Source organism: Musca autumnalis, unplaced genomic scaffold (assembly GCF_047663935.1).
Source record: "Musca autumnalis isolate F117 unplaced genomic scaffold, ASM4766393v1 scaffold_1, whole genome shotgun sequence".
Taxonomy (NCBI): domain Eukaryota; kingdom Metazoa; phylum Arthropoda; class Insecta; order Diptera; family Muscidae; genus Musca; species Musca autumnalis.
This window is the reverse complement of record NW_027411644.1, coordinates 333589452-333616204: the sequence shown is the minus strand read 5'-3', so window position 1 is coordinate 333616204 and position 26753 is coordinate 333589452. Positions and strand designations below refer to the sequence as shown.

The window sequence follows — 26753 nt, the reverse complement described above, 5'->3', positions numbered from 1 at the left end:
TAATAAGGAGTAATATAAGTAGTTATTTTTGTTATCATTATTTTGTAATGGGTTACATAATGACTAACGGATCTGAATATTTGCTGGGACAGTCTTCTGTAAAGACAATTTCGAAATTTTGGCGTTGATGAAATTTTCATCGCAGACTCAATTTCCAACTGGGAGCTGCAATGAACTACTTTGGTAACACAACCCCACAAATTGCTACACTTTGACCACATCCTCGAAAGAAAATCGAGTACTTTTAGTTACAGGTATTTTTATTATTCATTGTATGTTTTATATTTCCATAAATTCTACTACTAATTTAGGCAAAGAGTGGGGAGTCCTTTTTCGTCGTGCGTCCATATATTTTGCGGCTATCACCAGTTTCCATTTACGCTTTGTGAACTTCTATGGCCAGACAAATGGTGACTGATTTAAAGACATTTGCTCATACTGAATTCCAATTGTGTAAAAATTGTTGTACGCGGTAAGTTTTAATGGAAAACGGTATAAATATACTGATGGACGTTAAAATCCCCGAAATGAATGCCAGAGTCAATGTGTTGCTTATATAGAAGAGACCAAAAACGTTCAATTTAAATTCGTTCAATTGTATGCGGTGCAGGAACAATTCAATCTGCAAAAAGATATGTTGAATTAGAAATGAATCCAACCATGCGAAATAACAGAAGACAGGTTTTTAAATCAAATTTGGACCAACACAAACGCAAAATATAAAGAAATATGTTGAAAGTTGGACAATTTTATTCTGTAACTTTTTCCATTTTTGGATAGTTCAATTATGTATGTACCAATGAACGGAAACAAAAAAAACGATTCCCGTACCAATCACACAAATCCACTAACTTTTCAGCTTCTCTGAATCGTTTCATTCTCACAACCAAAACAAAAACACAAACTTCTCAATGTAAAAAGATGGAAACCGTACGATTGCTGCAATGTAACTTCGGCTATGCTTTGCCGAGTTGTTTCATTCACCACCGAAACGAGAAGTATTTTTGGGAAACGTTTGCCGTGCGTATTGTCAATGACGCACTCACACACACACACACATGTGATTGCTTAACAACCCTATAAGTTAGCATCAGCATACCACCCCAGCAAAAATTTGGTAGGCACATGTCATTACTTTCTGCATTACCAGGTAATGAGTACTCATTACCCTCCGCATTATCAGGTAGTGCATATATAATGGTTTACACATAACTACTTACTTCCTTACTTACTACTTACTTACAAAGGAATAAGTACGGTGGCACAGGGCTAGTGTGTCTGACTACAAATCCTAGGTTTGTGTGTTCAAAGCTCACCGTCAGCATGAAGTTTTTTGTTGACAAAATTACGAAGAAATGTTGATGTACATGAATGTTTTTAAACAACCCAGCAAAAATTTTGTAGGCACATGTCATTACTTTCTGCATTACCAGGTAATGAGTACTCATTACCCTCTGCATTATCAGACAGTACATATATAACAGTTAACATATAACTAGTTACAACATTACTTACTACTTACTAACAAAGGAATAAGTACGGTGGCACAGGGCTAGTGTGTCTGACTACAAATCCTAGGTTTGTGTGTTCAAAGCTCACCGTCAGCATGGAGTTTTTTGTTGACAAAATTACGAAGAAATGTTGATGTACATGAATGTTTTTAAACAACCCTTACTATTTGTACGAGTGGCCTAGTGTGTAGTGTGTTTGACTACAAATCAGAAGTTCGTGTGTTCGAAACTAGAAGGAACCGAAATAAAAGAAAAGGAAAAAACAAAAAACAAAAAGTGTGCAGTGTTGAATTTGAATATATTTTCACCTCAATTGATCTAAAAATAGAACATGTGCTTTTAGCGTCCTTTTCGACTACGGGTAAGGGGTTAAATATGTACTTTGTGTACACATTTAAGGAAGTACTTCCTTCCTATGACATCCCCATGTAAAAATAATGACTTTTACGGTCAATTAGTAAGTAGTTACAACTGCCAAAATTTACTGAATAAAGTCATTACTTGGTAATGACTTTTTTTGCTGGGAACCCTTACTATTTGTACGAGTGGCCTAGTGTGTAGTGTGTTTTACTACAAATCAGAAGTTCGTGTGTTCGAAACTAGAAGGAACCGAAATAAAAGAAAAGGAAAAAAACAAAAAGCAAAAAGTGTGCAGTGTTGAATTTGAATATATTTTCACCTCAATTGATCTAAAAATAGAACATATGCTTTTAGCGTCCTTTTCGACTACGGGTAAGTGCTTAAATATGTACTTTGTGTACACATTTAAGGAAGTACTTCCTTCCTATGACATCCCCATGTAAAAATAATGACTTTTACGGCCAATTAGTAAGTAGTTACAACTGCCAAAATTTACTGAATAAAGTCATTACTTGGTAATGACTTTTTTTGCTGGGACAGTGAATTTTATCAACCACCAAACGTTTTTGATTTATTCACATGAGTTTAGTACTATTTCGTTTTCTATCTGCTCTTGTGGAGTTGAGTACTTTTCGCTTTTCGTTTTGTTCGTACTCACGAATGTAAACAAAACAAAACTAAACAGCGAGCTCGGCCAACGTGGGTTATGTTTCGTTTTGTATTGTTCCTATGGAAAATACGAAACGAAACGATTGGAAATGTTATTTAAAGTATTTTTACGTACGCTGGTATGTACAAAGGAACTTACCTCTCTATTCCATTCCTCATTTTCATTCATGGCAGCTGAATTATCAAATCCAACTATTCCAACAAGTTGCGATGCTGAAACAGCCCGATGTCCAGTGAGGGACAACAGTCCCACATCAAAGAGCAATTTCAAAATAAACACTATGTATCGAGTATGCATCTGATTATCTTCATAATACTGCCAAACCGTGTAGTAGATGACACATGTAGTGCCACAGTAAATGAAAAGAATAGTGGTTAGTATCAGCAGCTGCCATAGTTTATGCAAGTCCAAAGCATTTCTTTGAATCCGAATTAATAAATTGGAAAAAGTTTGCAAGTCGCTCTTTAAGTTCTCCAAATCAGTTTGCGATGCTGGCCATCGATGTCGCGTGTCTCTTATCCGTGGAATAAGATTTTGCCTTACGTAGTGAGTCAATGAATTTAATAAGGCTTCGACGCATATATACGAAATGCTTATCATATGCAAACTGAGCCACACGGTCACCATTAAATACATTTCCACAACAACCAAAGAAATTGAATACAAGTCTCCATTATCCATGGAAATATATACTTCATGTCCAATGCATACAATTTCATATATAAATGAGGATAATTTCAGTGCCAGTAATGCCACATGTATCCAGCGAAATAGCTTGTAGTTCGGTTGAAACTCTTCAAGTTGCTGCATTATTCGTAGAAGTTCATTTATAGCAAATACAATTTGTCTTCGGTTTAGAAAGTTAAGGATGGCTTCGATCAGAGGACATGCAGCTAGAAAAAATACCTGGATAATTACGTATGCGTAGAAGTAGTCATCAACTTTCCAAAGCTTTAAAGCCCCGTACAAAAATAGAGAACAACAAATGCTTCGACTGATAACATTTAACCAGACTAGACACCTCATTTCGAAGGCCACCAGTGGGTATCTGATATGAGAAATACTTGTTGATGTCCTAGACACACAGCATACGATGGTAATCCTCTCCTGGTCTTCTCTTGACATTGCCTTCGTGGTTCCAGTGTCACAGCGCTTGAAGGCATAATTAACCATGCCAAAACAACGGAAATAATAGTAACAGATACATACGAAATAGTGGCATATATCGTTCGGGCACAGCCACCTAGATTTCTTTGATATACACTAGAACAAAGTGATTACATTAAAAAAACTTCTATCTTGGGTATAATTATGATAACCAATTATTGTCTAGCTGCAGAGTGCATAAAATTAAAAAATTTCAACATTTTTTATACCCTCCACTATAGTATGGATGGTATATTGAGATTGTAGGTAACACAACGAAATAATCATTTGTAACCCCATTAAGTATTACCTCGGTCTTACAGTCCCCCATTGATAAAAGGCAGAAAGAAAGTTTTGATGTAATGTATTGCACTGTAATGAGGTGTAAACTGGAGTAAACTATTGCTATTAACCTGAACTATAGGCAACATACAAGTACAAATATGTCATTTACTCAAAGAGTGACATAACTCAAAAATGCGTTTTCTGAGTTAGCAATTTCTGTTTTTGCTGCAACTTCTACTTTATCTTGTGTTAAATTTCCATGTTGATATCTACAAAACTCAACAAGTCACAGCTCATTTGATTTTGAGTTACACTTTTGACATAAATCAACAAAAAGTGTTTTAGTTTAGGAAGCACTCAAACAATTCAAATCATACTTGACACGGTGCGCCTGAACCAACTTTAAATGGTAGGAGCTTTATTTATTTATTTTTTGTAATAATCTTTTTAAGTTGAGAAGTCAAATTTCAATCGGCAACTTGTTTTAAGTTTTTCTCGTTTTCTCGAAACTGTATTTTTTAGATGTGACACTCTTTGAGTAAATGAGCGATGTGTATTTTCTCAACCACTAGAGTTGTATACATCTAGTTCATAGCACACTGCCCTAGTTCGAAGAATTATGAGTAACGTCGCACAAACTAACGTATACGCAGTTTCTTCATACAAACGACCGGAGTGCATTGAACTAGAAAAAGAACTAGGTCACTCAAATAAATGTAGTTTTATTTTACTGTATCAAAAACTAACTGAATATTGTGTAGTTTTTTTTTTTTTTGTTATATAATCTAGAAGATAGGCAATGTTCGAACAAATTGTGAAGAATGGCCTGGGTGTATTTGTTTATTCTGTCAGAATTACCATAACTAAATATGCAACAGGTTGTACTGTTTATTTGACATTTTGGATCAATAACCAGATACGCGAAAAATTATTGAGAGGGCAAATTTTCTTTACAGAGTCAGCTTCTGTATATGTTCAAAATTTGTTTCATCACAATGTTGATAAATTCCAGTTCAACAAATGTTGTAATAACAATTTTCATTTCGGCTGAATTTTAATATATATAAAATATGTTTTTAATATGTATAAAATATTTTTCTTGCAGGTTCTGGAACAGAGCTACCTATACATTAGTTATTAATACGCGTGCGCGGAAAAATTGAAGTGGAAATAAAACACTTGTCATATTTTTGAAGATTGCTATCGTATCTCATTAGACTAATTGCTCTATTCAATTGAATGTCAACCAAAAAAAGGGACTATTAAATTATTTTGCAAATCTCGTTAGGGATCATCTTTCACTGTACTGAAATCAGAGTACGTAAAAATACTTCAAATAAAATTTCCAATCGTTTCGTTTCGTATTTTCCATAGGAACAATACAAAACGAAACATAACCCTCGTTGGCCGAGCTCGCTGTTTAGTTTCGTTTTGTTTACGTTCGTGAGTACGAATAAAACGAAAAGCGAAAAGTACTGAACTCCACAACAACAGATAGAAAACTAAATAGTACTTAACACATGTGAATAAATCAAAAACGTTTGGTGGTTGATAAAATTCACTGTGGTATGCTGATGCTAACTTATAGGGTTGTTAAGCAATCACATGTGTGTGTGTTTGTCTGAGTGTGTCATTGACCATAACGCATGGCAAACGTTTCCCAAAAATACTTGTCGTTTCGGTGGTGAATGAAACAACTCGGCAAAGCATAGCTGAAGTTACATTTCACCAATCGTACGGTTTCCATCTTTTTACGTTGAAAAGTTTGTGTTTTTGTTTTGGTTGTGAGAATGAAACGATTCAGAGAAGCTGAAAAGTTTGTGGCTTTGTGTGATTGGTACGGGAATCGTTTTGTTTCTTTCCGTTCATTGACTGAAATATATGCCTCACAGGGATTCACATTTAATATTACAGGACCAACAGCCATATGTATTGTGGATCATCGCATTAGTTTGTCGTCGAAGCAAAGTTGTAGCTCTAGTCCTAAAGAATAATAATTGTGAACACATCAAATCAATTTAACCTCATCTTCTAGGTCAAAATCGTCAAGGTCAAATTTCCGTCATAATTTTTTCTCGGATTTTGGTCTTCAGATATCAAAATCTACCTAAGATTTCAATAAACAACTTTCTAGAACATATAAACATTCTAGGAATGATTCTTTAAGTTGAAATTCGTCAAATAATTAAATTATTCTTAACGTTTCCCCCAGCTCAGGTCTGGAAATAACAAACTGTTCAAAACGCAAGGAAATTTGAAAGGTTTGTTATTTACGCACCTGAACAGGAAAGAATGGCCAAAAATAATCAAATTTTGAGCATGAAGAATCATTCCTAGAATGTTTATATGTTCTAGAAAGTTGTTTATTGAAATCTTAGGCAGATTTTAGTAGTTATAGGTATACGTAATTTGTGAGCGGTTCGGTATCTGTGGACCAAAGTCGGAGAAAAAAGTATAAAAATGTAATACTTTCAAAAGTTTTTTGCTATTTTCACCGTTAAGGACCGTTCATAGACAGTTCGTATGTTCCAGAAAGTTGTTTACTGATATCTTTGTTACATTATTGTAGTTGATTGTGTTCTTGAATTTTGAACGGTTTGGTAGCTATGACCCGGAATCGGAGAAAAGAGGATAAACGTAACATTTGTTTTGCTATTTTGGACATTAACAACCGTCTCTACAGAGTTCACATATTCTAGAAAGTTATTTATTGATATATAAGGTACATTTTTGTAGTTGGTTGTTTGCTTCAATTTCGATCGGTTTGATATCTGAAGAACAAAATCCGAGAAAAAATTATGACGGAAATTTTACCTTGACGATTTTGACCTAGAAGATGAGGTTAAATTGAATTGATTTGATGGTAAAATAAGTCCTATTGACATCAATGCCTCAGGTCTTTGAGGGCCCATAACCGCGAAACTGTGTCTTCTTATTTTTGGTCTTCTATCATGCTGCGGTGTCAGAATATGGTTATTTTTCCATGACTCAAAAAATTACACACAGTGTAATTGTTGAAGGGTGTTCGAATATGAGATTTGCATACTGTTTATTTATGCTGGAATTGGGTCTTGTTTTAAAAATGCCGAAAACTTTGGATAGTAATATAGGTGTATAATTTTTTTACAATCTCTTGGCTTTTGGTTCAGAAAATACTTTTACAACATTCCTAACAAATTTCTATATGCACATTTACCTATGACGTATTTAAATTTTTCGTCCAAAATCGATAATTACAAAAATACATTTTTTTTTAATTATTCGCGTTTTAACCAATGCTACAAAAAATGCAAAAAGCCCCACAAAAATATGCGAAAATGTCTAAGTTCTGCCTGAATTGTTTAATCATTTCAACAAACCAGTGGCTTTATGCGTGTAATTTAACATGCTCCTGTTATACATCATTGCTTCAACATTGGGTTTTGTAAACTATTGTTATATTAAGTTTACATTTACGAAATCCACTCGGTTTCAACTGTCAATTCCATTACTTAAATCCAATGGATTTCAGACGAGTTTTCATTTGACGTATACGCAAAGAAATTGACAGTTGAAATCGATAGGATTTCGTAAATATAAACCAAGCATAACACGCATTAAAAGTTGTATGTCTTTGCCATAAATTGCAAAAAAATCAGTAATTTTTATTACATACATATGTATACAATTGTGAAGATATTTTCTGCTGGGAAAAAATTGGAGAATGAAACTGCATTATCGTGAAATCGTGATATTTTTTAGGTAAATTATATTTCATGGGAAAATCACGTCTGGTCTTGGAAGAGTAAATTACTCGATACGGTAAGGTGTTTCGCATTGAAGAGACTTCTCAAATCACAAATAATTTGATTAAAATTGATTTCGGTTGTGCACTTTGTTCAAATCAATTCCTTCATGTCTACAGTTTATGTGAGAGCACAGAAAAGAAGTGGTGTCAATCATCGCATTCATACCAAGAATTCCCACATCAAGCGGAATAAAAGATTGTACCATAGACAAATGAAGTGTATAGACAACAGAGGTCTGCTTTGAATCACCGCAACAAGGTAGTATATAAAATCATTTCATAAACAAATCATTCATTTTACAGAGTAAAAAAATCCGTTAGCATAATCGAATATGCAAAAATTAACATACGCCAAAGACTACCAATGACCCCGAATATCTTTTTTGCACACATGGAATCGATTGGGCCTTTAGGACGTTACTTCTAATGGCAAACCTTAGCTATCCACCAAAATTCAGCTTTGTGGCAATATTTGCTATTTTAATGTCAATTTTGACTGGGCTACAAACATAATATGCCTCTTTCTCTCTGGGACCCCCATAAGCAACCAAAAATTTCGTGACCATCCGATCAAAATTTCGACCAGTAGCGTGATTGCAAAAAAAATGGAAGTATTGGATGCATTACCGACTATTACCAACTATTACCTTACACCAATGAACAGGTAATATTTTCTTTTTCCATTGACAGGCTTTGCCGTTGAAATACCTCTACTAGAAACCGATATATTCACAAAGAATAAAACTTTGAATTTGTCTCCACATGAGTTTTCCCCATTACAACCCCTAAATATTATCAGACTATCACCAAAATCAATAGGCTTCTTCCTCTGTGGGGCCCATCAACCCCCAAAATTTCGTGACTATCCGATCAAAATTCCAACCTGTAGCGTGAATACAAAAATGGAAAAATTGGATATATTACTGACTTTTGCGATATCTCGATTGTTTGCCCACTTACGCCACTTACTTTCCTTTTGGAATACTCCTATCAGAAGCGGAGATATTCGCATAAGAAAAAAACGTTGACTTTTCTCCACATAATCTTTTTGCTTATTCCGACTCCTGAATATTATCCGACCATTACCAAAATCAATAGGTTTTTTCCTCTGTGGGACCCCCATTAACGCTCAAAATTTCGTGACGATCCAATCATAGCGTAATTACAAAAAAAAAATTAAAAAAAATGGGATGTATTACCGAATATTGCGATATCTCCGTTATTTGGCCACCTACGCCAACCTGCTTTACATCATTGTAAAGATGGGATTTTCTACTTTCATAGTCAGACTTTGTTTTTGGAAGGTCCCCAACCAAAGCTGTGATATTCGTCATTATTATTAAAATCGCAGTTGGGTTTTAGCCGCTATTGCGACATCTTCCTTGTTTGACCACCTACTACAACCTACGTTACATCGTTGCAAAGGTGATATGTTCTACTTCCATTAGCAGGTTTTGCTTTTGATATACCCCTTAAAGAAGCGGAGATATTCGCTTTGAAATAAAATGTTGACTTTTTCTCCAAATAAGTTTTTTGCCCATTCCTACCCATTCATGTATTGATTGCCAAAAACCCAAAACTTGCCTGTGTGACGTAGGCGTCCCGACAACTGCAAAAACACAGTTACAAAATTATGAATGAAGATCATCGATTTCTTTTTTTTTCGTTCACTTATTTTGCTTTATACCCTACACCACTATGTGGTGACTATGAAAGTAGAAACCCCATCTTTACAATGATGTAAATCAGGTAGGCGTAGGTGGCCAAATAACGGAGATATCGCAATATTCGGTAATATATCACATTTTTCAATTTTATTGTAATCACGCTACAGGTCGCAATTTTGATCGTCACGAAAGTTTGGGTCGGAATTTGAAAAAAAAAACTTATTTAGAGAAAAGTCCAAGGTTTTATTTCAAAGCGAATATCTCTCTTCTGTAAGAGGTATACCGAAAGCAAAACCTGGCAAGGAAAGTAAAAAATATTACCTTTACAATGGTGTGAAGTAGGTTGTCATACGTAGTCAAACAACAGAGATATCGCAATGGTCGGTAATGCATCCCTTTTTCCATTTTCTGTGCAAACACACTACTGGTCGGAATTTTGATAGGATTTTTACGAAATTTTGGGGGTTGATGGGGGTCTCACATTGAAAGAAGCCTATTGATGGTTGGCGTACATCCTACGTTTCATTTTTTTATTTGAGTTGTACTGACGACGCACTTAAATGCGTTTCAACAAAATTTACCTTTATTAATGAAGACCTTCAGAGCAAAGGCGCTAAGCTATTCCAATTTTAATATTTTGAATAGTCGGCCCCGACCCGGCCTTGGCTAACTTGTTTTCATGTTCTTTTGTTTTTAATACATTTCAATAATTATTTCACACATTTTTACAAAAAATGTCAAACATTTTGTCTGTGAAAAAATTATGGACAGCTGGGAGACAAACGACAAATGTATGTATGTGTTAGTAAATCAGAGTTACACCAGACAAATTGTCTGGTGTAAAAACCTAGATACTTGTTGTTATTAAAATTATATATTTTATTGAATTTTCACAAAAACGCTTTTTAAACGAACCGCCAAATTATTTTACTCCAAACAGTTAAGAAAAAGAAGAAGAAATAAAATGATTCGTTGGGTAAATGTATAAATTGTTGACATCCTGTTGAAAAAGTATTGACTACGTCACCATAATAGTGGACAAAGTGGTGACATGTCGACAGGGTTACTACCATGGTATAATATGGTCTGTTCCAGTACTGCAAGAATCTACTAATTTTTACTATTTATTTCGATAACATGAATGAAAAAATGTTATCGTAGTAAAAAATAGTAGCTTCTTGCAGGTTCTGGAACAGAGCAATAATGTATAAGGTAGGCCACAGCAAACAGCTGATTACAATTTTTTCTTGTTATGGCCTATTCTGTCAAAAGCAGGGTTGACATTTATTACAGTTGTTAACATTATGAATTGTTAAAACAAAAAACTGCTTTAGCACTTTTGATCTGTTCCAGAACTGCAAGAATCTACTATTTTTTACTATTTTCTTCGATAACATAAAGGGAAAAATGTTATCGTAGTAAAAATTAGTAGATTCTTGCAGGTTCTGGAACAGAGCATATATCTTAAAATCCTTAAAATCCCAAATATTGGATCCCAAAATTATTAGTCCCACTGTATTTTCTGGGGTTTCATAAACTACTAGACTGAAAAACTCAAAGAAATCTGCAAGGGTCCGCCTTAACGAGCTATACGCGTAGTCTGACATTAAATAACGGCAATTAATCCACAAATATGTTCCTATTTTGTCTAAAATATACAATAGACAACCAAAAACATTCGATAAAGCAAAAAAGGTAAATTTTGTGTTGCTTATTCCATAAATTTTACGGTAATCTTAATATTTCATTGGGTGTTGGTACACTTTTTCCCTATTATTTTTTTTAATTTTTATAGAATTTACCGTTATTCGCATTATGGAATATATTTTTGTTGTATGTAATATTGTTTATTAGGGATATGAGATAGAGCTATGTACTTGGATTTTCATAAAAATGCTTCCTTACATGGTATAAGTAAAGAGGTAGATTTAAATGAAAACAATCTATAGAACCCTTGTTTTTCCTGGATTCCTAAAACGTCAAAATTAGTAAAGACAAAAGCAACAAGTGGGTTTGTTTACAATACCATTTTTGAGCACTTTATAAAAAACGAAAAAAATGAATGAAGTGTCAAGATTTCTCCACATAATCGAGTTGTGGATATGATAAAATATTTGTTTCAATGCAAAGCTGACGAATTTCTTCCTTATACCCCGTTTATATATAATCGGATTTAACTAACCGACTGGGTTTTAAATGTCAATTTCATTGCTTATATTTCAAACAAATCCTCTTATAGAAGGTTAACCCTGCAAAAAGCTCTAATATAAACAGCATATTACACATGTTCTAAAAACAAATTTAAAAATCATTGAATTCGATTGTTTTTAAAATTGTTTGGCATATTATTCAAACAGCACACACACATACACAGATTGTGTATAATGTTTTGAAGTTTTAGGAACAGTCGAAAGAAAAAATTTAAATTGACAGAAAGCTTTAGCTAACCTTTCTTATTAAACCATGCTTCCTTACCCTTAAAACCCGAGATTTATAGGGTGTATGTAGACCGTAGACTGTCAACCAAAGACTGTATATACCTAAGCCATGGTGGAACGATGAGATTAAGCGATTGTATGAAATGCGTTTAGCGGCCAGATGAAAATACGAACGTACAGAAGCCTTTGAAAAGTTGACAGCACAATAATATCGTTAATTACCGAAATTATAAGCATTTTAATTTTACTGATTTTTGTCGTAACTTAAAAAATGAGTTGGAGAATCGCACTACCGGTTGCATAATTTTCAGTGACAGTCACTGTACATGTACACAGTCTTACATAAGTATACGTACGCCCCATAAATCTCGGGTTTTAGAAAAAGTAATGATATTTATGAAATTCCAAGTACACAGGTTTATTTCGTCTCACTAATAAACAATATTTAATACAACAAAAGTATATTCCATAATATAAATAACGGTAAATTTTACATAAACCAAAAAATGATACTTACAAAAGTATACATACGCCCCAAGGAAAAATCAGTATTATCGTACAATTTATGGAATTAGCAGCAAAATTTATACATTTTATTGTTTTCGCGAATGTGTCTGGGTGTCCGAGATATATTTTAGAGAAAAAAAAATAATTTTTGGGTGTTAAGTGCCGTTATTTAATGCCAAACTTCTTGTATAGCTCGTTAAAGCGGACCCTTGCTGATTTCTTTCCGTTTTAGGTATTTGAGTATACAAAAGCCACAATATTAGTGTCAGATTATAGATTTTGAAATCCTAGAAAGCTTTTTAGTTGAACTTGTGCATAACACATCTTCCTGGGTGTCGATAAATTCACATTTTTCCTGGGATATCTCAGGAAGTTAATAGATTCCTCGGAATTCTTGGCTCAAATTACATACAGAAGACCTTGAATTGTGTTTTAATATGGCGTTATATAATCCTTGGACACCAATTGAATCAGAAATGTACAATTATCCGATATTTTCCGACCCTATATTGACGGTAATGTTTATAATACGAAAACTACGTTGTTCACAGTGTAAATTTCATGATTTTAGGTAGTGATTATATTTTGATGCTTTGGGAGCAGGTTTTTAACAGAATATTTCACATTTCTGATTCAATTGGTGTCCAAGGATTATATAACACCATATTAAAACACAATTCAAGGTCTTCTGTATGTAATTTGAGCCAAGAATTCCGAGGAAACTATTAACTTCTTGAGATATCCTAGGAAAAATGTGAATTTATCGACACCCAGGAAGGTGTGTTATGCACAAGGTCAACTAATAAACTTTCTAGGATCTCAAAATCTATAATCTGACACTAATATTGTGGCTTTTGTATACTCAAATACCTAAAACGGAAAGAAATCAGCAAGGGTCCGCTTTGACGAGCTATACAAGAAGTTTGACATTAAATAACGGCACTTAACACCCAAAAAATATTTTTTTTTCTCTAAAATATATCTCGGACACCCAGACACATTTGCCGAAACAATAAGATGTATAAATTTTGCTGCTAATTCCATAAATTGTACGATAATACTCACATTTCCTTGGGGCGTATGTATACTTTTGTAAGTATCATTTTTTGGTTTTTTGTAAAATTTACCGTTATTTATATTATGGAATATAGTTTTGTTGTATTAAATATTGTTTATTAGTGAGACGAAATAAACCTGTGTACATGGAATTTCATAAATATCATTACTTTTTCTAAAACCCGAGATTTATTTGGCGTACGTATACTTATGTAAGACTGTGTACTTTTTATTATAAGGTCGAAACCTAAAACATTGCGTGTGGGTTCAAAAAAACCAAAACAAAATACATATATGCTCTGTTCCAGAACCTGCAAGAAGCTACTATTTTTTACTACGAAAACATTTTTTCCTTTATGTTATCGGAAAAAATAGTAAAAATTAGTAGATTCTTGCAGTACTGGAACAGACCAATATTTGAAATTAAAATACATGTATTTTGTTCTTTTGAACGCACACGCAACACGCAATGTTTTAGGTTTCGAACTTACAAAAGTCCAATATTTTGTCGTAGGATATTGTTTATCTGTATGTAAAAGAAAACAAATATCTTCAAACTTATGCAGAAATGTTGGAAATTACGCCACGAAGAAATGAAAATGAATATTAATTGTAAAAATAAAATATTGTAAACCGTTTAGCGAACAATGATTTGTTTAATTCTGAGCTAGGTGTATCTCCTACTCCTCTAAAGGTTTTGATGAAGTAGAAAAATGTTATGTACAGTCATCAAACCAGAAAGTGCTGTTATTTTACTATGGAGTAGTGCACACCTGGAGGAGCATGACCCACAAATACACACATACAGTCAAACAGTCTATGTAACTATACCAGTTTTATTCTACGTTTGTTGCCACATGCAATGCAGAAGACTACATTTACACAGGACTTACGTTTCATCTTCTTGTGAGTCTCGGAAAACTTTTGGTAAGCTTGTTTTGTTGAAGAGAAGTATCAGTGAAGGGATTGGATTTGCTGGCAATAATAGTAAAAACCTGTTGTTTCCAAGGCGGATATTGAACCACAAAGTCACAACACAGCGACCAAGTGTGCGCGCAGATTTGAAAGAAAATAGGCTTAAGTTGATAATTCAACCATTGTAGAAATGAAACTCTACATTAGTTGTACAACCTTTTTGGAAATATCAAAAGTACCAAAGCACGTTGGGTAAGAAAATCCCCTGAAATTAGATATGACTGCACTGCAACATACAGTGGTGACCAATACATTTGCAACAAAATTTCACGTTTTAGAAAATAGTAAAATATTTATTTTAGTTATTAGTCATTTTTGAAATTATTTATGAACGTTTGGGCACGATATGCAACAAATTTTTTGAAAAAATATGTAAATACATATGGAATACAAATTGAATGGTCAAAACGCATGCAACTGAACCGAATTCCATGTAAAAATCTTCAATATTTTGTAAAATGTGTATAGTTTTTTTAAACGATTCAAATAACTTGCTTTTGGCGGGTCATACTGGAGAAGCACGGTCATGGGTTGCAAGGGTCAGTAACTTCAGAAGTAATGGAAATTACTTCAAATTTTAGTTGTCGATTTAATAAAATCCTGAGTTTAGAGTGCAGTTGTATCATTCATTAGTAAAATACTGTAGTCTGGGCTTCGAAAAACATTTGATCGTAGGGATTGGGAATGATGGATACTGACCTATTGAAGTTATAATGGGTATATAGGCACTCCCACAAAAAGGTAAATGACTGACTTCCTGTATGCACATACAGTGCTGCTCAAAATATTTCCAACTGAGATGTCACTTTTATAGTCAATCTATTTTTAGTGACGTTTTGGTTTTATAATGTGGTTATATTTGTAATTTGATTCTTCATTGACTTTACTTTCAAGATTTACACATTTTTTTAGAGTTTCTAAATGTTACTGAAACATTTTTTCAGCAACTTTTCCATTATACAACTATCAAAATTTGCAACATTAGTAATAATTATTACAAATGATCGAGTACGCAGACAGGCATATTATTTCATTCTTTCAAAATAAAATTGAATACACGTTTTGTCATTTTGTTTAATATTTATTTTTTATTCAGAATTTATGAAAACGTATGCATGCATTCTGATGCTTCAATGTGCAAAAATTGATTGTTAAACAAAGATGTAACAAACGTGTTATTGCGCTAAGTTAAAAAATGATGAATATTTTCAGAAGATTTGTTAACTTTTAGACATTTTATTTCAGGTACTTCAGAATTATCTGAAAGGCACTTGAGATAAACATCCCAAGGACCAAATAAACAAAAGTTCCAGTATCAAGGATTCACAGACAAGTTTGAGATGATGAACATTAAATTATATATAATAATTGTTCCACAAACATCCCATAAGGGACAAGGGAGACTTCTCTCAACATTAAACAATAACTTATCCTTTGTAATATACACATAGCCCAGAAAGTCAGCGTTCACCTTACTACTTTTCAAAAATGATACTAAAACATTATATAAATGGGTAAATAAGAACAGCTTTTCTTTCATAAATATTTTATTCGCACTCTTTAGTACAAGAATAAAAAGAAAAATTCCGGAAAATACATTACAATTACAAGGATAACGGTATAAAAGTGTTACAACGGCTAAATAGGAGCCCCAAAAAGGTCTGCGTTCACTTTGTATGTTGTAATAGTACCGTTAGTTTTTTTAAACATTTTTGCATAAGGTAAAGTGGCTAAAGCGACCCTTTTTAAGTCTTACATCCCAAATGAGCAGAAGGTAAAGTGTTCCCACAATCCTTAATAAGACAAGTCAAGTCGACTCGTAGATCAATAATTTGGTCCCATTGCAGAAGCAATGGCCTCCGCGTAGTACTCCCTGGGGACCACTTCATAGTTATATAGTGGAAGCTAATACGAACGGCGTTCGCCTGGCTGCACAGTGGTCCCACTTGTATGGAAAGGAGTGCCAACAATAGTTATAATCGAGTTAACACCTCGAAATTTTAATCATAGTTTTATAACGTTCCCAAAAGGGAGAAAAACAAATTTAATGGATGTAGGTCCAGATTTGGGTGTAGCCCCCATATTAAGGTATCCACCGATTTTTTATATTTTGACGATTTTAGCCGATTTGATTGTAATTTTGCATTTTAAGTTCAGAGGGAACACCATACCACCTTGCAAAAAATATTCAAAAAATATTTGTGAAAAAATGTTCAATATAGGTCCACGTTTCGGTATAGCTCCCATATAAACGTACCTCCCGATTTTTGGAATTTTGGCGATTTTACAGGCGTGATGTGAGGGGAATAACTTACAGGGTGGCAGATGGTGGCAGCTGGATTTCTTTTTACCGTAGACTAGAGAATTTCCCCTGTATTTAAAAAAAAAATATGGACTTGCCCTTACAGGGCCAACATTGGTAAAACTAAACATTTATAGCAATGATATTAAAAATAGCACAAAAAGTCATTTACAAAGAATTTATTTTTAAGGAACTTAGAAATTTTGAATTTGTTTTTTCGTAAGAATATTGTCAATGTCATCAACTATAAGCTTCATTTTGGAAATTGTACATTTACCTCTTAAATTTTTTATAATTTCACTCATAAGCTACGAATGCTTTGCGAATCTTTTTTTCGTTTTTAAGGTACCACATACGAATCTCAACTTCTTCTACTTAACTTGGCATATTACCGATGTAAATTGACAAAAATAATACTGGATAATAAACATTTAATGTGTTTATTTATTAAATGTGTTTATTTATTTCAATCGCAATCAAATTTGTCGACATAAATGTTTCGATTTTTGTCCACGGGCGGAATCACAGTGGGCTGGTGGCAAAGCTGGCGGCCCCAGCATCAGTCTAGGATGCCTTAGACCAATCATCTACCCATCCAAATCTACATTGAATACTGAAACCATTACAAATGAAAACCAAATACCAACCCCCTCGATGACGGCCATTGGAATGAAACAAAGGATACGAATAGGATCATGGAATGCACTATGTTAGAACCATGAAAGATGGCGCAGATAGAAAAAGAATTCATCAACTACAATATGATTATACTGCGTGTTAGCGAAGTGAGATGGCCGGATAGTGGAGAAATCGACACTATCGGTGGATCAAAATTTGTGTATTCGGGAAAACCAACCCGACCAACCCCGAGCTAGCGGTGTTCGACACAATTCACCACAACGCTATCTGGAATGCATTGGAATGTAAAGGTGTACCCCAGAAAATAATTAATCTGATAAAAGAGCTTCACAAAGATGCACACTGCCGAATATCTCATGAAGGACTTGTAAGTGAAGAAATAAAAGTTAATGTTGGAGTAAGACAAGGTTGTGTCCTATCGCCGCTTCTATTTAACATAGTTATTGATATTATTATGCGAAGAGCTATGACAGAACAATGTGGAGTAACAAAAGGCCTTCAAGGAAATTTATATGATCGTGACTACGCAGATGACATTTGTCTTCTGTCGCACCGATTCTCCGACATGTCTTCAAAACTTCATAAACTTGTCGACAGAGCTGCCAGAGCCGGACTTTACATCAAAACAAAAAATAAATAAAATCAATGAGAATACATAGCGAAAACACCAACCACTTCCAAATAATGAATAGACAAATTGAAGATGTATCATCATTCAATTATCTAGGCAGTATTATAACTACAAACGGCGGTAGTGAGAAGGACATAGAATGCAGACTTAACAAGGCTAAAATCTGTGCTGTTATATGGCTGCGAAACGTAGATGATTCAAATAACCAAATGCGTTCCATGCAAGCATACACGAATAGGTGTCTGCGACGTATACATGGTATTTACTGGCCTAACACCATAACCAACGATGCTTTGTGGAATATGTCGAGTATTTACCCAAATCTTGGGTGAAAACTCTTTAACTGCCGAACCACTAGACGTAGACTGACGAAATTTGGCTCAAATCATACATATAACAAGAGAACATCTGGTGTTGAAAATGGGGTCTCTGGGTCCATGTTTTGATATAGCCCCCATATAACCGTACCTCCCGGTTTAAGGTATTTTTTACCTATTAGCCACATTTTACTATCATGTTACCTGTAATTTGGCACAGTGAGTTCCCAATGTGTCTAAAATATCCTTGTAAACATTTTTCAACACAGGTACACGTTTGGCGGTAGTCCCCATATAACCGTACTTCCAATTTTAAGTGTTTGGTTTAAGTATCATTTTGGACCCATGACCCCATTTTCAATACCAGAAATTCTGTTGATATAAAAAATTTTCGAGCCAAATTTTGGCAGTCTACCGAAATTGATTAGGCAGTTAAATAGTTTTAACCCAACATTTGGGTAAATACTCGAAATTAGTGGTTGAGTGGGGGCTACCTCCAAACGTGAGCCTATGTTGACACATTTTTGCAAGGACATTTTAGACACGCTAAGAACTCCCTGTGCCAAATTTCAGCCAACATGATTGTAAAATGTGGCTAATAGGTAAATATACATGCCGGAATCCGGATCATAATATCTCAATAATAATTGCACGCATGTCGATTTTCCGCAATCTGAGGCTCCTACCAAAGCCACTGTTTTGCCTTGAAGCACTTCTAAATTGAGACCATTTAGAACTCGCCGATCCCTTCTTGTTGGATACCGAAAATGTATATTACGGAAACTAACACCTTGTTCAGCATTACTCTTTCCCGTAATCTGATGGTAACTCTTGGTCGATCCGAAACGATTTCACAACCTAAACCCAGAAATCGGTTGTAAGATGTTGTATTGGCGATTCAATACAGTAAATAACCACAAATGGGTATTTACCCGGTATTTACCCACCGTGTGGGTATTTACCGGGTAAATACCATCTCTATTTGGCGTAGATGGTCAAACAACGCAAAGTCGTTAATACAGCCCATTTTTTCATTTTTTGTAATCACGCTACAGATCACAATTTAGATCGGATCATCGCCAAATCTTCAGGTTTAATAGGGGTCGCACAGAAGAAGGTACAGTCGGACCTCGATTATCGGTGATGGTCGGGACCGGAGGCATTACGGATAATCGATTTTCCCGGATAATGGAGGCAATGTTTTTATGCACTTTTTGAACATATTTTTAAGTAAAAATTACATAATAATGTGCAATAATAATAAACTCTGTAATTTTTATTATATTTGTTAAGGTAATCCACCAAAGTTTAGAAGGATACATAATGGGGGTTATCATGAACGGCAATTCCCCGTGAATTTTTTCACTTTCTCCCTTAAGTTGCAACGGCGGAAAGACAAAATTCACGGGGAAATTTCATTCATGATAACCCCCAATATCATCATCATCGTATGCGGAAAGGATATATAAAAAATAAAGTATATTTAATATAGTTTACACCATCACTGAAAATTTTGTTGTACTAATACCAATTTTATTTATTAATATTTATTTGTATTTAAGTACTGTCCGTACCACTTTAGATTGATTTTCAAAAAAAATTAGTCGTACCCATCAACAGCGACCCACATTTTTTGAGGCATTTTAATTAAGGACTTTCTGTCCTGAGAAGGCAAACATTCTTGTAAAAAATAAACCCAAGAACAATTATAGTGTCATTTTCTACTTTTCGTAGCGTTATAATAGATATTTCAAATACCATTATATATTATATTATCGTTCATGCAATACCAAAATGGTACTAAATTTAGTACTCCTGTGTATAACCTTAAAACAATTACGTTCTTATATCAACCATATATACCAACCGCGTTTCTCATTTACAGCTATATCAGTTCCCCAAAACCAATTATAGTACTTTACATATAAATAAATAAATAAATACGGATTTCCGAAACCTCCTCATAATATTTAAAAATTCCTGCTAACACCAATCATATTCTCACATACCAGTGAATAAATATACCTACACCCTATACCAAATTTAGACCGATTTAGTACTTTTCGTAAATTTATGGTACGTTCTTAAAACACGTCCATATGCCACCGTTACATACCAATACTCACTGTAACTCCTAAAAATACAGATTCCCTACATCGAATTACAAATTTACTACCATTTATTAATTTTCGTATACTTATGGTACGTATTTCGACAGCCACATATGTATGTATATCGACCCTACACTGGCATTAATACCAAATAATAACAGTAATCTTATCTTTACGTAAACATAAGTACGAATTTCCAAGACCACCTCAATCCTACACTCCAACAGTGATCTTAATTCCAAATTTCAGGATTGGTACCATTTAGTACTTTTCGTAGCCATAAGTCCGAATTTCTAAAACTTCTTCATACCTACACTCCAACAGTAATATCAATTCCAAATCTTAGGATTCCTGGGGCTCAATTCCGTTTCTATGAAAATGTGAAATGAAAAATTTTATAAAGGAGAAAAATGTCAAATGAGAAATATTATAAAGAAAACATTTTTCATTTCAATTCCATTCCATTCAATTCCATTTGGTACTTTTCGTACCCATAAGTACAAATTTCCAAAACTACTTAATTCCTACGCTCTAACATTAATCTTAATTTGAAATTTCAGGATTCTAGCTCTATTCGTTCACCCAAATCCAAATTGTACCACATTTAGTACCATTTAGTACTTTTCGTACCCATATTTACGAATTCCCAAAACTGCCCCCATATCTCGAACAGACACTGCAACAGTAATTTTTAGTCCAAATTTCAGGATTCCAACTCTACTAATTGTACCAAATTTATTACAATTTAGCACTTTTCGTACACATGAGTTCAAATTTCCAAAACCACCTCCTTGTATCAACTCTACTTCTAAACCTTGATTTTCATTACAAATGTCAAGCTTTTAGCTCTACCAGATGATATAATACCAAATGTTACCAAATTTAGTACAATTTAGTACGTTTTTTTTCCAAAACTGCATCCATATCCCAATTCTACACTCTAACAGGAATCCCAATTCCAAATTGATGGTTTTCAGCTTTATTCGTTCACACAAATCCACATTGTACCAAATTTACTTAGTACTTTTCGTACACATATGTACATATGTACAAATTTTCAAAACTGCCTCCATATCTCTATCTTACACTCCAACAGTAATCTTATGTTCAAATTTCAGATTTATAGCTCTATCCGTTCAACCGAATCAAAATTGTAAAAAAAAACTTAGTACCATTTAGTACTTTTCGTACACATAAGTACCAATTTCCAAAATCATTTCCTATATCACTATCACTTCTTTACTCACACCTTTACTCCCATACCAAATTTCAAGATTCTAGCTATATTCTTTCAAAATATACAATTGGTACTAAATTTAGTAACTTTTAGTACTTTTCGTACACTTATAGGCCGAATTTCCAAAAACCTTTGGTATACCTTTCTAACTCTCCATCAGTTACCCTCACTCCTAATTTCAGAATTCTAGCTCTACCGGTTCGCCAAATACAAATGGTACCATATTTAGTACCTTTTAGTACTTTCCGTACCGTTCTAGTTCGAATTTCAAAAAAAGCAGCATTATCTGACCTATTCGGACCAAGACCTCACCCAAAATTTCAAGGTTCTAGCTCCAGCCGTTTAGCCTGGGCGTTGATTATCAGTCAGTCAGAGAGTCATCATTATTCAACTCTTTATACATAAGTATAGAGGAAGATAATAACACTGTGCAACATTTTCAAGGTAATTATGTGCAAACAACTTTTAATGTGGTTTTTATGAAAGTACAGTCCCAGCAGACAAAAATTCTCTTTGGGTCGTGATTTGTTAGATCGGGTTCGGATTTTATGGCCCTATCTAAACATGGTTAAATATAGACTTTTTAATGCTATTCGGGACTATATCTTTGAAACCAATACGAATCTTTCCATGACTTCCGCAGCAAACGTTCAGATAAGAACAAGAAAAAAGCATTTGGCAAAATAATTAACACGAATAACCTCATTTATTTCCTCAAAATTCCGTAATTTGTATATATTCGAAAACGGTTAAAGCTTTCTTATAGGGTTTTTACATTAGCACAAAAATGAGGTTTTATGGCTGTTTCGTCATTTATTTGCTAAAACAGGCAACTTTTTTCGTCATTTACCATACAAAAATAAATGACGATAGCTGCGTCATTTATTCTAAACAATACACGAAAACACCATATTATTTTAAGCAACCCTGTTTTCTTGTCATAAACTACCAAAAAATGCAACTGTTTTATGTTGTTGTTGTATGATGGAGAAAAACAAAAATACTCAAAGAATAGGCCTGTTCGATAACTTCGCAAGTAAAACGTATTTGCAAGTTCTTGCAAGTACTTGCAACACCTCCCAGTCTTCTTTCACTGAACAAGTTTGTTATCGAACAGCATTTTGTAAAAGTTTGTACAAATTTGTAAAAAGTTTTGAGTTATCGTACAGACCTAATAACAAAAGTGAAAACAAATGGTAAAAACCACGGTTTATTCAGTTAGACACTAATGCTAAGTTTACATTTACGAAATCCACTCGATTTCAACTGTCAGTTCCATAGCTCAAACGTCAAATGAAATCTCATCTGGATTTCATTTGACTTTTAACCTATGGATTTGACAGTTGAAATCGAGTGGATTTCGTAAATGTAAACCAAGCATAAGCCCAACTGGTTGTTATGTTTGTTGTCAAAAACATTATTGTCATTTAAAATACAAAGAAACTCAAATCACAATAATATAAAATCTATTATTTTTGTTGTCAAAAGTTGTTAATAGAACTCTGAATGGCCGACCTTCTATAGGCCTGGGCATGGCACAATATACAGGTACAACGGGAAAAACAGCTGATTATCACACTAGTTGTCAAAATGCATTATTGTGAATAAAATCACATACAGAAGGTAAACAAGCAATTTACAGTAATGCGTTATTGTGAACAATTTTGACGTTGGGTATGATTTGATGTAACACCTTCTTACAGCTGGTTTACATTACGAAATCGAGTCGATTTCAAACTGTCAATTCCTTTGCGCATACGTCAAATGAAAACTCAAATGAAATCAATTCGATTTCATTTGACGTTTGAGCAAAAGGAAGGACAGTTTGAAATCGACTCGGTTTCGTAATGTAACCAGTCATTATTCCGCCATCCTTAAAACACTTGCAAAAATTATGTTTTTTGATTTAAAATTAAATAAAATTATGCTTGGGTTTACATTATTTTACATAAAAAAATTTTTCGTGCATGAGTGTGCATGTTCGTTCCTTCTCGAAAAACGCGTTTGTGCGTTAAGTGCATGCAAGCGCTCATCTCTAAACCAGACACACATAATATATATGTTCGATAACTTCGCAAGTGAAAAGTATTTGCAAATTCTTGCAACTACTTCTCCTTTCTCATTTACTGAACAATTTTGTTATCGATCAGCATTTTGTAAAAGTTTGTACAAATTTATACAAACCAAGGCAAATTTATATAAGGTATATGCATCAATTACAACAACTAACAAATTTACAAAAACAACATTGTTGCTATTTGCTCTGTTCCAGAACCTGCAAGAAGCTACTATTTTTTACTACGATAACATTTTTTCCTTTATGTTATCGGGAAAAATGGTAAAAATTAGTAGATTCTTGCAGTACTGGAACAGAGCAATTGAAAATTAATTGTCAAAGATAAATATTGAATAATAAGGTCGTTCCAAAAATTTTTTAAGGAAAAACATAAATACATTTTGAAAATCCTCTAAAATAGACAAATTTGAATCAAAATGTAAATATAACGCATTCAGAACTCTCGTAGGTAATTTTTATTACACGTTTAGGATGAAAAGCAGTATTTTATGGTAGCAAATTTCGAAGTTTCAAATTTCATGAGTAGAACCGATTAAATTTTGAAAACTAAATTTACAAAAAAAAAGTAAGAATACAGCTGATTGTCACTTCTACCTTATATAAATATGCCTTGATACAAACCATGGTACAATAATACAGGTAGCATTATCATGCCAGCTCATGGTAACATAATTTGTCAACTGCATTGAATTGATGTCAAATTTTGACATCTTATGTTACCAACAATTGCCGATGCGGCTACCTGTGTATTTGTACCATGATACAAACCTTTGGGTTATCGAACAGACCTAATAACAATAAAATGTCGTATTTGGTTATATTCATTAGTCTGTTCCTTTACTTTTGAAAATGGTAAAACCGGCAAAAGTAGTAAAAATTGTAAACGGCTCCCATATGAATTGTATGGTATCTGAAGTAAAGTAACACTTTTCGAGTAAAAAGTGGTAAAACTTGAAGATTATTGCACGTAAAGGAACAGAGTTCATGGCACAATAATACAGGTACAGCGGCAAAAACAGCTGGTTATCACACTAGTTTTGTGAATAAAACACACACAAAATGTAAACAAGCAATTCACAATAATACATTATTGTGACCAAATTTGACGTTTGGTATGATTTTATCATGGTGGAATAATAAGGTGTAACGCCAAAAACAGCTGATCTTCATACCAGTTGTCAAAATGCGTTATTGTGAAAAAATCACATACAAAATGTAAACAAGCAATTCATTACTGTGAGAAAATTTGACGTTTGACATGATCTCATGTAACACCTTCTTATTCCATCTTGGATTTTATGTAACGCCTTCTTATTCCACCATGGTTATATTTACGTCTTTATTCTTGCAAAACAATTATTTTCAGATGAGATATCAATATAATGTGTGTTCGTTTACTCAAAATTTGTACGAATTATTAATGGATGTTGTTCGTTTATTCTACAGTGCAATGCAAAAGACCTTAGTCGTTTACAAGAAGTTACTGGACTTGTACGAATTTCTACAAATTATTGAGTAAACGAACACACATATTATTGTCGGTCACTGTATGTATTGAGATGTACAGCAGCTGATATGTAGTCTACAGGATATCATATTTACATGAAGTGGTAATAGGCGGGATGTAGCAAGCATGTCAAATGTGTGAAAAAGAGATACAAATTTAATAAAAGAAAGACAATGAAGAGAACAATATCTTCTGAAAGCTTAATAAGACGTGAGGTCACGTCATAACAATGGCTGGAATATCTATCCGTCCAACTTGCAAATAAATGGATATCAAATAACATTTCCTCGTAGATGCTTCGATATTTTTTTGTGTGGTGTCCATATCGTGAGGTTTTTAACTATCGCTTATTTACTCAAAGAGTGGCATAACTCAAAAATAAGATATTAAGTTTGTCATTCCGTTTGTAACTACCCGAAATAATCATTGTAGACCTCACAAACTATACATGTTCTTGATCAGCGTGCAATTCTACATCGATATAGCCATGTGCGTCCGTCTGTCAAAATCACTCTAACGTCCGAAAGGATTGAAGTAGGTTGATGAAATTTTGGCAAAATCTATTGTATGTACGTAGGACTTTTGGTATTGAAAGCGTGCTATGTAGGTCCACGTTTTCGTATAGTCCCCATACAAAGTGGCGCGTCGTCGTTTTAAGTCATTTTTAAGATATTTGTCACATTTGACCATTGGTACTTTGTGTCTCCAGAGGCTAAGAAGCATTTCTACCAAAATTTGTTTATATTTCTATCAAAAAAATTTTTATATAGGTCCACGTTTTGATATAGCTCCCATAGGACATTATCTCACGATTTTCGGTATTTTGAAGGTTTAAGCTATATTATCCTACCGAGATGGCTGAAATTTGGTATTTAGTCCACCTTTGGGCTACAAAATCAAGGAAATTTGTCGGTATCGGTCCACGTTTTGATATACCCCCCATAGGACGATACATCCTGATTTTCGGTATTTTGAAGGTTTTAGCCTCATCATCATACCGAGATTACTAAAATTTGGTATTAAGTCTTTTTCGGGGGCAACAAAACTTTCCCCCAGAAATTTGTCGGTATCGGTCCACAGGTGCTAGCAATGTTGTGAGTGTTCCGTTTATGTGGATACATACAAATTATATTATATATGTAGCTAGCATATTTCATATTTGTGCTGCTTTTTCATACTGTTATGTTTAAATTTGTGGTTTACCACGTCTCTTCACTTCCATCTTCGAACCATGTTCCGTATTCTGCTAAACAGCCCTAGTAAATCAACAACACATGGATGGCAAGATGATGATGACTTGGTCGCCCAGTCAGACTTCCACTTGTGGTTTGTGTTGTTTTGATTGTTTCGTTAACGATTAGGTTTCAGTTTCCACGTAGTTAGACGTACGTAATTCACCTCGAACTTTTAACATGCAAATCTCAATTTTGATCTTGAACTGTTTTGGATTCACTCGATGGTTTGTTTATTCATTTTGTCTTTTACTAGAGAATGCTGTCGTTAATTTATTTGATTGCTAAATTTGCATGG

The 26753-nt window shown here is 33.9% G+C and overlaps 1 protein-coding gene across 2 annotated transcripts; it reads right to left on the bottom strand.

The window, feature by feature from the left end:
- Positions 1-242: 242 nt before the first annotated feature.
- LOC141391549 (putative gustatory receptor 93c) lies at positions 243-26475 on the bottom strand. Of its 2 annotated transcripts, none has more exons than XM_073964420.1 (3): positions 26402-26475; positions 2680-3434; positions 243-622 (listed from the first exon to the last, which is right to left on the bottom strand). In XM_073964420.1, the coding sequence occupies exons 2-3, from the start codon at positions 3349-3351 to the stop codon at positions 434-436; spliced, it is 861 nt and encodes a 286-aa protein (XP_073820521.1). In that variant the 5' UTR covers positions 3352-3434; positions 26402-26475; the 3' UTR covers positions 243-433. The 2 variants fall into 2 exon arrangements, with proteins under 2 accessions (XP_073820521.1, XP_073820520.1); XM_073964419.1 differs by lacking the exon at positions 26402-26475 and adding an exon at positions 3998-4077 and having other exon boundaries at positions 2680-3804.
- Positions 26476-26753: the final 278 nt, after the last annotated feature.

Bases quoted from the DNA above. Each gene is read 5' to 3' on its own strand.
- LOC141391549 (XM_073964419.1), bottom strand. From the start codon at position 4,018: ATGGGGGACTGTAAGACCGAG. The intron at 3,805-3,997 runs GTAATACTTAAT...ACTTTGTTCTAG, and splicing joins TGGGGGACTGTAAGACCGAG to TGTATATCAAAGAAATCTAG. The intron at 623-2,679 runs GTAAGTTCCTTT...ATCTTTTTGCAG, and splicing joins ATGAGGAATGGAATAGAGAG to ATTGAATTGTTCCTGCACCG.